This window comes from Felis catus, chromosome B1 (genome assembly GCF_018350175.1).
Source record: "Felis catus isolate Fca126 chromosome B1, F.catus_Fca126_mat1.0, whole genome shotgun sequence".
In the NCBI taxonomy this organism is placed as follows: Eukaryota; Metazoa; Chordata; class Mammalia; order Carnivora; family Felidae; genus Felis; species Felis catus.
The window spans coordinates 169895210-169908998 of record NC_058371.1 but is presented as its reverse complement, the minus strand read 5'-3'; the positions used below and the strand labels follow the sequence as shown (position 1 = coordinate 169908998).

Below are 13789 nucleotides of genomic sequence, written 5' to 3'. Positions count from 1 at the left end.
CTTGCTTTTAGGTACAGTAAGATGTTTCAGGTTTATTTCTATATTTCCTGCCCCAGACTGGGCATTACGCATCTCTGGAAGGAACTACATTTCTTTCTAGTAGGAAATAAAATTGAGAGAGTCTACTTTGGGCATCAGGGATATTCATTTGTAGTAGGTTGTCATATGTTTAAGGTCTTTCCATGGACAGAGGTAGGAAATGCTTTTTTTTTCCTTAAGAGAGAAGATATATAGGCTGTTTTGAAAAACTGAATGTTTCTTTTTCTTTGTTGTGTTTTGTATCTCTTTTCTTACATTGAAAATTTTATTTTTTAGTCCATTGATATAATTTACATTTTTTGTTTACACATATAGAAAGAATATAATGTGATTTCTGATAATAATACCAATATTATTGCCATCAGGATGATTTAAGATGTACTTTTTTTTTTTTTTTTTTTTGGTCTTCAGTATATATCCCACTAGGGATATATAGTTATATTTCTGTGTTTTAAATTCACTTGAAATTTCTGTCTGTATGGATAAACCACAAAATAGGTGTAAAATTTGGTTCATTTGTTTCATTTTGCTTATGATTTTTAGGAATAATTTTGATTTTTTTATTTTATAATTTTGTAAAACATTTACATGATTATCTAGAATCACATCTACCAGATAAAAATACTTCAGAGAAATTTAGCTTCCACTCCTATCCTCTCCACCCTATTCTCCCTCTTGTATCAGTAACCATTTAGAAAATTAGTTTTGAGGTTATTTATTCCATTAAAAAATATATTATGAAATAGCATATAGGGGCGCCTGAGTGCCTCAGTCGGTTAAGTGTCCAACTCTTTTTTTAAATTTTTTTTTAATGTTTATTTATTTTTGAGAGAGAGACAGAGTGTGAGCAGGGGAGGAGCAGAAAGAGAGGGAGACACAGAATCTGAAGCAGGCTCCAGGCCCTGAGCTGTCAGCACAGAGCCCGACACAGGGCTCGAACTCACGAACTATGAGATCATGACCTGAGCCAAAGTCGGATGCTCAACCAACTGAGCCATCCAAGCACCCTAAGTGTCCAGCTCTTGATTTTGGCTCAGGCCATGCGTGATCTCATGGTTTATGAGATTGAGCCCCGTGGAGCCTGCTTGGAATTCTCTCTCTCTCTCTCTCTCTCTCTCTCTCTCTCTCTCTGCCCCTCATATACACTCTCTCCCACAAAATAAATAGATGAACTTTAAAAAAAGTTCCAAAACACAAATAGTACAATACTATTAAAAGAGAAATAGAAATAGCATATACACTTGTATTACCCCCTCAGACCCCTTTTGCTAAATAAGGTATATTTTCTGTTCTTGGCTTTTTTGTTTGACACTATGTCCTAAGGACCATTCTATAGTAGTAAATAGAGACATTTTTTTCATTCCTTTTATAATACTCCCATTTTGGGGGTATACCATAGTTTATTCAGTTATTTCCCCATAGGTCATTTCTAGTCTTTTGCTATTAAAATAATGATACCACAAGTAGCTTGTACATACATTAAAGGAAATATATAAAGTTCACAATTTGAGAAAAGATAGTAATAGAAGTTTGTTCTTGTTGTATTTTTAAATGTTGGGCTAAGAAATGAGGAATTGGTTCTTCTATCAAGCTTAAGTAACTCATATTTTTAGGTAATATTGAGAACAGAATCTTAATATCAAAGTGCTTTTCTCTCATTGTAAAGCCAGATTTCTTCCCACAAAAAACACAACAAAATTTATCATTTTAACAGAGTGTTAAGTATTTTTGCATTGTTCTGAAACAAATCTCTAGAAATAATTCCCGAACTTTTTCATCATGTAAAACTGGAACTACACCTGTTAAGCAATGGCCCTTTCTTCGTACCTGTAGCCCTTGGTAACCACTATTCTACTTTGTGGTTCTATGAATTTGACTACTGTAAATATCTCAGGTAAATAGAATCATACAATATTTGTATTTTTGACTGAGTTATTTCACTTAGCATACTGTCCTCAGTGTCCGTCCATGTGACAGGATGTCCTTCCTTTTTAAGTGTGAATAATATTTCATTGTATGTATATGCCACCTTTTGTTTATCCATTCATCTGTCCATTGACATTTTGGTTGCTTTCACTTCTTGGCTATTCTGAATAGTGATGCTCTGAATATGGGTATGTAAATATCTCTTTGAGACCTGCTTTTTTATTTATTTTTTGGGTGTATACCCAGAAGTGGGATTGCTAGATCATATGGTAGTTTTTAATATTTTTGAGGAACCCTCCATATTGTTTTCCATGGTGGTTACACCATATTACAGTCCCACCAGCATGCACAAGGTTTTCAGTTTCTCCATATCCTCGCCAACACTTGTTTTCTGGGCTTTGTTTCATTTTGCTTTTGGATAATGGCCATTCTGATGGCTGTGAGGTGATACCTCATTGTGGTCTTAATTTGCATTTTTCTGATAATTAGTGTGATATGTTGGCCATTTAATGTGCTTGTTGGCCATTTGTATATCTTCTTTGGAGAAAGAAGAGTCCTCTGCCCATTTTGTATTTGGCCGCTAGCCTGTGGAATATATTTAACCTAGTCTTAAAGAGAATAATTGTGTTAACCTAAAATATGACTGATAAGAATATGTATGAGCTAAATGTATTTTGTGATTCTTTTCTTTTAAAGGGCTATTTAGAAACCAAAAAATATTAAGAGAATATAGAGACTTCCTGGGAAACACTAAGGTAAGGTTATCTTTCTGCTATTATGTGTATATATTTTGCACGGTGAAGTGTTAGTGTCAGTCTTTTGTGAAAATCTAGCATATCTGATCATAATTCAAGATTTTCCTGAGCACATTGTAACTTACTGAAATAGTCTGTTTGCTTCTGTGTGGTTTTCTTAAAATTAAAAAAAACTGGGAGGGGGGCGCCTAGGTGGCTCAGTCAGTTAAGTGTCTGACATTGGCTCCAGTCATTATCTCGGGTTTATGAGTTCAAGTCCTGCTGCGGGTTCTGTGCTGACAGCTCAAAGTGTGGAGCCTGCCTCAGATTCTGTGTCTCCCTCTGTCTCTCTGCCCCTCCCCCTCTCTCATGTGCTCTCTATCAAAAATAAACATTTAAAAAAATTTAAAAACTTGGGACATATGTTCTTTTTGAATTCATAGTAGTGTTATAAACCATAAGTGTATAGATCGTAGGTGACAGAGAAGACTGTTTTCTTAGGTTTTTAGCAAAGTTTAAACTCTCACGTACACCTTTAATTTTCTTTATCCTCTCTCCTACTCCTAACCCTGATTAAATATTCAAACTGCCACTTCTCTGCTTGTACCCAAAATGTTCAGCCCTTGGAGGAGAACATTTCACAGCCACTGATTGTTCTTACTTATTATATGTAAATATAAAATCAGTGGGGGCGCCTGGGTGGCTCAGTCGGTTAAGCGTCCGACTTCGGCTCAGGTCATGATCTTGCGGTCCATGGGTTCGAGCCCCGCGTCGGGCTCTGTGCTGACAGCTCAGAGCCTGAAGCCTGTTTCAGATTCTGTGTCTCCCTCTTTCTCTGACCCTCCCCTGTTCATGCTCTCTCTCTGTCTCAAAAGTAAATGTTAAAAAATTTTTTTTAATTAATGAAAATAAAATCAGTGGATACAATGTTGACAGTCTTACTAAACTTGCAGAGGACTTTCATTCTCTTTACTCTGTGAGATAGCTATTCCATACTTTTCCTCTCTTCCCACACTTCCTATAGCCTTACTCTTCAGCTGATGACCTTGCTTCATATTTCATTGAAAAAAATAGATGTGGGGCGCCTGGATGGCTCAGTCGGTTGAGCGTCCGACTTCAGCTCAGGTCATGATCTCACGGCCTGTGAGTTCGAGCCCCGCGTCTGGCTGTGGTGACAGCTCAGAGCCTGGAGCCTGCTTCCGATTCTGTGTCTCCCTCTCTCTCTGCCCCTCCCCCGTTCATGCTCTGTCTCTCTCTGTCTCAAAAATAAATAAAAACATTTTAAAAAATTAAAAAAAAATAGATGTAATCGGATAAAAGTACCTCTTTTTCCATCACCAGATTTACTGACTTACCTACTTGTGTGCCAGAATACTTCCTACTAGAAGGATTACTATTGGGACCAGTATAGAAAGTTTACCTTTATTATCCTACCTCTTACTCTCTTCTGAATTCTCTTCATTTGGGCTTTGATTCCCACCACTCCACTGAAATGGCTCTTAGCTAAGTCCCCACAACCCCCGAAATACCAGGTAGTCATGTCCAGAGTCAGCTTTGCATTTAAACCTAAATGGGAGGTATCTCCCGTGAAGAAGTCAGTGTCCTATCTGGAGAAAAGACCCGCCATGTAAATTGTCTCCTTTCTTCTGAGTTACATTTGAGACATTGCTCCCTTTTGGCAGAATTTAAGTTGGCAGTGATGAGGACTCTAGTCATATTTTACTTGATGTTCTTTTCTTTTCCATTCATTATATTCAAAACTCTTTAATTTCCATTTCCCCTTTGAGGTTTTTGCTTCTGGCATCCCAGTGATAGATAGAGCCTTTGTATGCCTTATGAGCCAGCCTTTTCACTTCCGTGCTGTGGTAGCTGCTGCCACTGCCCATTCCTGTGAGGCTGGTGAGACCTGCTCCCTGGGAAGGTCTGTTCCTACTGTTGTATCTGTTTCACATGGAGGGTCATTGTCACCAGATTTTTGAATAGTAGCTATTGACTTCTGAAATCTGTGTCACTAGAGGCCTTTGAGGATTAATAGTCATCAACCCTGAAATGTTCCAGGATTTGAATAGAATTTCTTTCTGTTACACCCTTTTTTGTAGTAATAGGATAACACCTTAGTATTTAATTTCCCTTTACTGTTCCATATTCCTGTAAGGAACATTCACTCTCCTACTGAAGATGGCTGCTTTCCTTCTCCGAAATATATGGGGCTAGTCCTATTTGCTGGAATTAAATACCTTCTTTACTTTTATTTGTTTTTTTTTCTTCCCAGATCAAGACACTTGTTTTTCTATGGTATTTTTCTTTGTCTTAGGAAATTCCAGTAGTGATTGATATATATGAACTTACTATCTTCTGAGTCTGCCAAAAGCATTCTTTCCTCAGAACACTGTCTATCTGATATCTAATTTGTCGTTATCCCTTTATTTTTTAAAAAGTTTTTATCTATCTATCTATCTATCTATCTGTCTATCTATCTAAAAATCTTATTTAGGGACGCCTTGGTAGCTCAGTTGGTTAAGGTCGTGATCGCAAGACTTGTGAGTTTGAGCCCCATATTGGGCTCTGTGCTGACCACTCAGAGCCTGGAGCCTGCGTCAGATTCTGTGTCTATGTCTGTCTCTGCCCCTCGCCTGCTCGTGCTATGTCTCTGTCTCTCTCAAAAATAAACATTAAAAAAAAAGTTTTATTTATTTGGAGAGAGAGAGAGAGAGAGCACAAGCTGGGGAGAGGTGGAGAGAAGGGAAAGAGAGAATCCCTGGTGGGTTCTGTGCTGTCAGCATGGAGCTCGACGTAGGGCTTGAACTCACAAATCTGTGAGATGATGACTGAGCCAAAACCAAGAGTCAGACACTTAACCATCTGAGCTACCCAGGTGCCCCTCTCATTGTTCCTTTAATATGTTTCTACTTTCTTGTGCCTTTCCTTAGAATTCTAATTCTGTGAATTTCTTCTTAGAGTCCTTTAGAGCATCAGAAGTACCTTTATCTCCTCTTGCAGTTACAACCCTGAAATACATCAATAGTGCTTTGAGTATTTTTTGCTGATTTTATTGGTAGTCTTTTTTTGAAATATTGCCGAATTTTGGTTCTGTTCCAATATTTTTAAAAAAATTGTTTGTAATGAAAAATTTCAAATATATGCAAAAGTAGAAAAAAATAGATATTTGATGTACCCATCTTCCAGTTTCAGTAGTTCCCAGTATGGTGGCCATTCTGATTTCTAGGGATGGTTCTCCCATTGCTTTCATTATGGAATTTATTGGTAACTTTAACAGGATACTTCCCAAGTGGCTTGTGAATCTTGGCTCCTTGTGGATCTCTTGCTTTTCCTTGGACTTCGTCACTATTTCTGATCTAGTGACAACTAACACATAATCATCTTTTCTACCGTCTTTTTTATCAGAACTGTTTGAGCTCAGTGAATCTGTTGTTCTTTAATATTCTGTTCTGATTTTAAAGATACCATTTTCTTTCTTTATCTTATTTATCCCCAAAGTCCTTAAACCTTTCTTCTAAAGAAATATTTCTCATCTTCCACCATCTTAAGCAGCATCTTTGCATTTATTTCTATGCAGTTTTACTATTCCTAAAATAATTTCATGGAGGTTTTTTTTCTCTCTCTCTCTCTTCAGCCAAAGGATGCGTGCGGCACATTCTCATTGTAATAAGACAGACATACTGTGGTTTCTATTTATCAGTAAGTGATAGAACTCAGAATCTAGAGCCATGGTCAGAATTTATAGTTTGCATATCTAAGTTCAAGTTGAAGTCATGTGAATAAAGTTTCTCCCTGCCTAGTTCCTTATGTTAGTCCTGCAGGCAGTTCAAAACAAAATTTGGGGCATCTAATTGCACATTGTCAAGACCTGACCCTAACACTTTAAATCTAGAAGCTCCCTCTTGTGTTCTGTGGTCCATAGGAAACTTAGGAGGTGCTGTGTAAAATCCTGGTCTGCAGACCTGACTGCAAAACACTGTAAGAGTATGAACAAATTAAAAAAGACATTTTTCTCCCCTCATGCCTGAAATGGCAATACCAAGCCAAGGTGCCTCTATAGAATTCACATTTAAGCTGCAGCACCCTGTCTTACAGGACCTGCACCTTCAGTGAGGACTGTTTCTACTTATTCAAAACCAGCACATTCAGTGAGGGCTGTTTCTAATTGCAAAACCATTGTAGTCTGCTGCTAGGGGACAAAACTGCCATAAGCTGTGGTGACTTACCAAGAACTGACTCTCCCGTGGCATGATCCCAGTAACAACCTAAAATTTTACTCATTTATTTTCCTCAGCTATTTCTCAGAGTTCTGAGCCAGCGCATGAGATCTTAGAGACTCTTCTTATTTAGACTTACCCAGTAAATTGTAGACAGTTCTACCCATCTTGCCCAGATACGTAGCCATGAAAGAACAGAAGACAATGTGTACCACATCCCAAAATAAAGGAGGGAGTTAATAAGCATGCCCAGCATTCTCTCCCAAACTTACCTCGCTAAACTTAGTCAACCTCCAGAGGGCCACTGGGGAGGGAGGACGGGCTGGCTAAATGCAAGAGGCCACAGTATCAGCGGGGGTGCGAGTATCTGCCCTCATGGAAATCAGAGGAAGAAGTATTCAAGTGCCTACCACCACCAGCAGTATTCTGTTTCCTTGGAACACCTTGTTTTCTAGGAGCCCAAGACAGCCTTTCACCTGGTTTTCCTTCTAATTTCATGAATACCTCCTCTTTATCTCCTCTGCAACAAAACTGCTTTTTTACTCAATCTCCAAATGTTAGACATTTATTATAGACCCTTTTATACTTAAATCCCATCAGTAGATCTGACTGGCATTTTCTTCAAAATAGATACCTAGTATAACTGCTTCTCCCCATGTCTCTTATTGAAACCTTAGTCTAAACTATCACTATCTTTTACCTGGAGTATCCTCCTAATTGTTCTCTCCACTATGCTTTTGTCTCCATAATTTAGTCTCTACATTATAAACTCTATCTTTGTAAAACATAAATTAGACCATGTCAAGTATCTGTATAAAATCATACAGTGCCTTCTTTTTGCCGTTAGAATAAAATTTATACTCCTTACCGTATTCTCCAAAATCCAATGGGATATGGCCCCTGCTTCCTTCTCTGTCCTCAACCCCTACCATTTTCCTTGCTCTCTATGTTCTTAGCCACACCAACCTTATTTTGTGCTTCTCTTCCAGCCTTTAAATATGCTGTATACTCCGTCTGAAACTGTTCTTCCAGATTTTTTCATGGTTGCTTCCTTATCATCCTTGAACCTCTTTCCAACTCTAGTTAAAATAAATCTTCCCACATATACCCTCCCCCTCCCATACGTGTTCCTCTCCATTCTGTTTTATCTTCCTTATTTTATTCATTATTTTCTGGTATATATTTGTTTATGGATTTATTCTCTATCTTTCTGGATTAGACTGGGAGATCAGTGAAAGCAGGGACTCTTGTTTTGTTTACTGTCAGGTCCCAGCATCAGAATTGTGCCAGACATGTAATAGTTGCACGATGAAAATTTCTTGAATAAATGCCATAAGGCGAAATATGTGCAGTACTTTAATAGAAATTAAATTGAATTGAATTTTAATAATGTGCAGCAGAATGAATATTTATTCTCTGTGACTGACCAAGGAAGGCTTTATGTAGAAAAGTGCCACCTGGCGTAACATGGAAGAGGATGAGTAAAACCTGGACAGATTGTGTTGGAAGATGATGATAACATTCCAGGGAGAGGAAAGAGCAGGAGAAAAAACGCAGAAAGTATACATTGAAGGAAGAGTAAAACTACATTTAACTCAAGAAAGATATTTTTCTTTACTTGGTTTGTTTCTTTTGTTTTGGTGTGTTTAGGAATTAAACTTACTATCACTCGAGGTCTTTGGTGTTTAGAGAGCAGTAAGGAGTTAAATTAGAGAAGGAAACTTGGCTTTGGCTGTTCCTTGTTTAAAAGTTAAGGAGTTGCTCAAGAAATGGGAAAATTTTAGAGTGTATCAGTTTTAGTTCAGTACATTTTTATCACTTTATCCCTAGTTTCTGTGTAACCAACTCAGATCTTTTCTGGCGATAGGAAATTACTTACAAGGGAGCAAAATAAACATTTATTGTTTTGGAAAAAGACCATAGGCATTCTCAATTTCCATCTTCTCACTTTTCAAAGAGGAAATTCTGGAGATAAATAAGTAAATAAATAAATAAATAAATAAATAAATAAATCTAGTTGTTTAGAGGTTTTGAAAGAAGAGATGTTTTTCTGGTGTGTCATAGTCATTTATAAGCATTAAACTGCTTCCCTGGGAAATTTTAGAGATTTATTTGTTTGGTTCTTTTTTATAGCCACGGTCCAGAACGACATCAGTTTTTTTTAAAGGGCCAGGAAAAGTGGTGATGGTTGCCATTTGCATGTAAGTACTGAAAAGTAAGCCATTTGAAATAGAAACATGTTATTTTTAATGTGTATATCCATGAATGTAAACATTTATTACTTAATATCTAGATAGTTAGAAGTTTATATCATTTTAATACTTTCGTTTTTTATGTTTATTTATTTTGAGAGAGACAGAGAGAGAGCTGGAGAGGGGCCGAGAGAGAGGGAGACAGAATCCCAAGCAGGCTCCGTGCTATCAGCTCAGAGCCCGATGTGGGGCTCGAATTCACAAACCATGAGATCATGACCTGAGCCAAAACCAAGAGTCCGATGCTTAACCTACTGAGCCACCCAAGCATCCCAAAAGTTTATATTGTTCTAGAAGGAAGTCGAATGAGTCTTTGTTAATTGTTGTCAGTAAAGTGATGAAGGAAGAGTCCACATAGATACATGTGCTTGTACTGTGTCTATTTTTGGTGTGGTTAAGATCTAAGAACAGTTGCTCTCTGAAAATCCTCTTATTTTGGGGGCTCCTGGATGGCTCAGTCGGTTAATCCTCCAACTTTAGCTCAGGTCATGATCTCACGGTTTATGAGTTTGAACTCTGCATCGGGCTGTCTAATGTCAGAGCAGAGCCCACTTCGGATCCTTTGTCTCCCTCTCTCTCTGCCCCTCTCCTGCTTTTGCACGTGTTTTCTCTGTCTCTCAGAAATAAATAAAAACATTGAAAATTCTCTTATTTTCATTGGGGTTGATAGAATTTTTTTTTTTTTTTTAAAGGTGAATTATGTGTACCTGGGGTGGCTCAGTTAGTTGAACATGGGACTTTTGATTTCAGCTCAGGTCATGATCTCAGGGTTGTGAGATCAACCCTGAGTCAGCTCTGTAATGAGCTTGGAGCCTGCTTGAGATTCTCTTTCTCCTGCCCCTCTCCCCTTCTCGTGCTCGCTCGCTTACTCTCTGTGTCTCTGGAAGAAAAAATGGTGAATTGGCCAAGATCATTTTTTGAATAACTGAACCAGCATGGGTTGTAACTACAGAAGAATATCTGCACTCTTGTTTTTTCACTTACCTCAGAAGAACATAATTGATATTTGTGCCTCTTCTTTTTCTTTCTGTCTAATTGATTCCTATTGTTATTTTTTTTCTTTTGCTGATTAATCTATGTTAGGATGTTTAAAAAGTTTAATTAATTCCATACTTCATTTGTTATTTTATTTCTAATATATACACATATATATATACACATATATATATACACACACGTGTATATACATACACGTGTGTGTATATATATATATATGGCATCTCAGGAATTGTGGTAGGGTCTTGAAATTCAAAGATACAATACATAATTCTCATCTTTAAGGATTGGAGAGGAGCTGGACTGGAGGAAGTCATTTACAATCATATAGAGAAGAGATGGTGATGCACTAAGTGCAGTAGCATTAATTCTTTTCATTAGTAAAGCAGGGTTAGCAATGAAGTCTTTCTTCCTCGGAAGAATGTATGTAATGTATATAAACTGCTTAGCATAATACCTGGTACCTAATAGGTATTTAATAATTATTGTTAATATATATTGGCCTGAAGGTCACAGAGGAGAGCTGGATTAGGGATTTAGAGAGTTACTAATATAGAAATAATAATTAATGCCATAGGAGTAGTTAAGATCACTTGGAGAATGTGGAAGAAAAACCTCTTAGGAGGAAACCTTGAAGAATGCTAACATCTGTGAAATGGGTGGAGGAAAAGAGCCTGCAGAGGAGACTGAGGAAGAGAAAGGAAAGCAAACCAGGAACTAGGAAGAAACCAGCATACCATGGAAGCCAAGGGAAGACAGCATTTTAAGAAAATAGTGCCATACGCTTCTGTGAGATTAAGGAAAATACTAAAATGTTTTCAGGGATTTAATAATAAGAAACAGTTGTGGTGTTGATAAGAATAATCTAATGAGGTATCGGAGACATAAGCCATCTTTTTTTTTTTTTTTTAATTTTTTTTTTCAACGTTTATTTATTTTTGGGACAGAGAGAGACAGAGCATGAACGGGGGAGGGGCAGAGAGAGGGGGAGACACAGAATCGGAAACAGGCTCCAGGCTCTGAGCCATCAGCCCAGAGCCTGATGCGGGGCTCAAACTCACGGACCGCGAGATCGTGACCTGGCTGAAGTCGGATGCTTAACCGACTGTGCCACCCAGGCGCCCCAACATAAGCCATCTTTAAATGGCTTGAAGATTTAATGCAAAGTATAGAAAACTGAGACAGCAATAGCACATATAACTCTTTTAAGAAATTATCTGAAGTGGAAGAGGGGAAAGGGTAGCTGGAAGGGGACCTATAGTTTGTCATTTATAGAATGAAGATGTTAATATATATATAATAATAGTGTTATAATGAAACATAGTGACTAGTATAGTGCCCGAGATAAGCCGGCCCAGTCATTATTGTTGGAATCTGACCAGTCAGCTTCCTCAGAGTTAACCATGTTTATTTTTAGCATCTGTTATCTTCTGGTATGACCTTGAGACTGCTTGGTTTAGATTCGTCTTCGTCTCTGGCATCTGCCTGCTTGATAAAACAGACTTTCATTAAAGTCTTGGTTTTGACACTGGTCTGCTAGACAATATCAAGTGCATATCCTCTTTAACCCACCGAAGACACTTAATTTCCTTTGTAACTTTATTTTGTCAAAATATAAAACACTCTCATCAGTTCTCAAAATACACTTAAGTAATTTGTTTTACACGTATCATGTTTCTTCATTTGAGTGATGATACCGTAACCTGTGTTTTTCAAATTTGCACTCTTGTTACCTAAAATATAAGTTCTTTGAAGACTAGAGATTCTTTTTAATTTACTTTGAACAGAATCTAGTATAGAGGTATGTATAGTCAATTACATAAGTTTTTGGTGGAAATTTGTATCAAAACCTATGCTAAATTGTTTTGTCTTTCTCTTCTAGCAATGGATTAAATTGCTTCTTTAAATTTCTTGCCTGGATTTATACGGGTTCCGCAAGTATGTTCTCTGAAGCTATACATTCTTTATCTGATACTTGTAATCAGGTGAGGGGTAAAAGCTTTTTCCTTACTAGTTTTAAAGTAATTTTTGAGCCTTTTGTCTAAAAGCTGACTTATTTAAAAATAGAATGATTCCTATAGTTGGCATGAGGAATAAAATGAAAATTTTTTTACTTTTGAACGATGAAATACATAGAAAAATGGTCACAGTATTTTAAAGCAGGTTGTTCTGCTTTAAGAACTTACAACAATGGAATATGACGTATAAGATTATCAGTCACTAAGTGTTTGAGCAGAGGCTTTTGTACAAGACTTCTTACCATTAGGTAGAAATTTGGTCTCTGAATATGAGTTCTTATGACTATAAGAGCCAATTTAAGTTTTTTGAATAAAGATATAAAAGATTCACATGTGATTGATGAATTAAAACCATTTTACATTAGACTGGTATTTTAAATTCCTTTCTTTGACTTTGTAAATGAAGAAAGATTTTTATAAAATTAGAATACCTTTTTAAATCCCCTTCGACTTTCAGGATTTTGACTACTACAAACCTAAGTCTTTTTTAAGAACATCATAAACATTTCTACTTATGTTGCTTTTCACATTTTAAAGAATGTGGTGTATTAAGAGAATACCTTGTTAGCATTTATTTGTTTATACTCCTGTTTTGTAGGAACAGATTTGGGAGAATTTATGGTAAGAGACACAGGTATAATAACAATATTTTAGACAAAGTTAAAAGTAATAATAAAATGGTAGAGAGCAGGGAGAGCGATCTGAGTTCAAAATTGAACCTGAGAACTCATCACTGTCAAATGAATTAACACCCTTTGTAAAAGCAAGGAAAGAAGACATTTACTATTAGTACTAGCAATCTTTCCCTTGAATTAAATTTTAGACTCATGAGACACTTAATAGCTACTATCTTTAAAATATTTTTCCACTCAGTTGTGGTATGGAGTTGGGGGAGAGACACATAACACAGTATCTAATGTTGAACGCCTATCTGAACATAAAAATACTGAAATATAAAAATATTGGTACATAGGGCAAGAGGGTATGTACAGAGTATTAGTTTCAGTATTAGTTGTTATTTAAAAAATTGAAGATCATTTTTTTATCTAGGATTCAAAAATTTTTTTTTATTTTTAAATTTTTATTTATTTTTTTGAGAGAGAGACAGTACAAGCAGGGGAGGGGCAGAGAGAGAGGGAGACACAATCTGAAGCAGGCTGCAGGCTCCGAGCTGTCAGCACAGAGCCTGACACGGGGCTCAAACCCATGAACTGTGTGAGATGATGACCTGAGCCAAACTCGGATGCTTAACCGGCTGAGCCACCCGGCCACCCCTGAAGTGTCCCTAGTCTGCAGTATATTCAGGGGTTTAAAAGACTGGTAGATTATCTGTGGACAGACCTGGAATAATAGCTAGTATAATTTGAGTAAAAAATTCCAGTTGTAAAACATTTCATAAGGAACTTCAGCTTCCAGTCATGAGGGACTAATGGGGACTGGACTTAGTCTTTTGCTGTAAACAACTAAAACTCTGGACCAAATTTATGAAACCGTGTTTTCAAACTTTGGACAAAGGACTGCAATAGGATGATCCCTGAGAGAAGGGAAGCAAATGAGTTGAGCTGTATGATCTCTCTCATTTTTTTGCTTGAAGACACATTTGGAAT

At 37.1% G+C, this 13789-nt stretch overlaps 1 protein-coding gene across 2 annotated transcripts in view; it reads left to right on the top strand.

Moving 5' to 3' along the window:
* The window catches only part of SLC30A9 (solute carrier family 30 member 9), an 85228-nt gene that overhangs the window by 41373 nt on the left and 30066 nt on the right, over window positions 1-13789 (top strand). For both annotated transcript variants that reach the window (XM_045056435.1, XM_023253156.2), the window contains exons 7-9: window positions 2662-2720; window positions 9050-9117; window positions 12047-12149. In XM_045056435.1, coding sequence (XP_044912370.1) covers window positions 2662-2720; window positions 9050-9117; window positions 12047-12149 — 230 coding nt within the window. The remainder of the gene's footprint in view (window positions 1-2661; window positions 2721-9049; window positions 9118-12046; window positions 12150-13789) is intronic.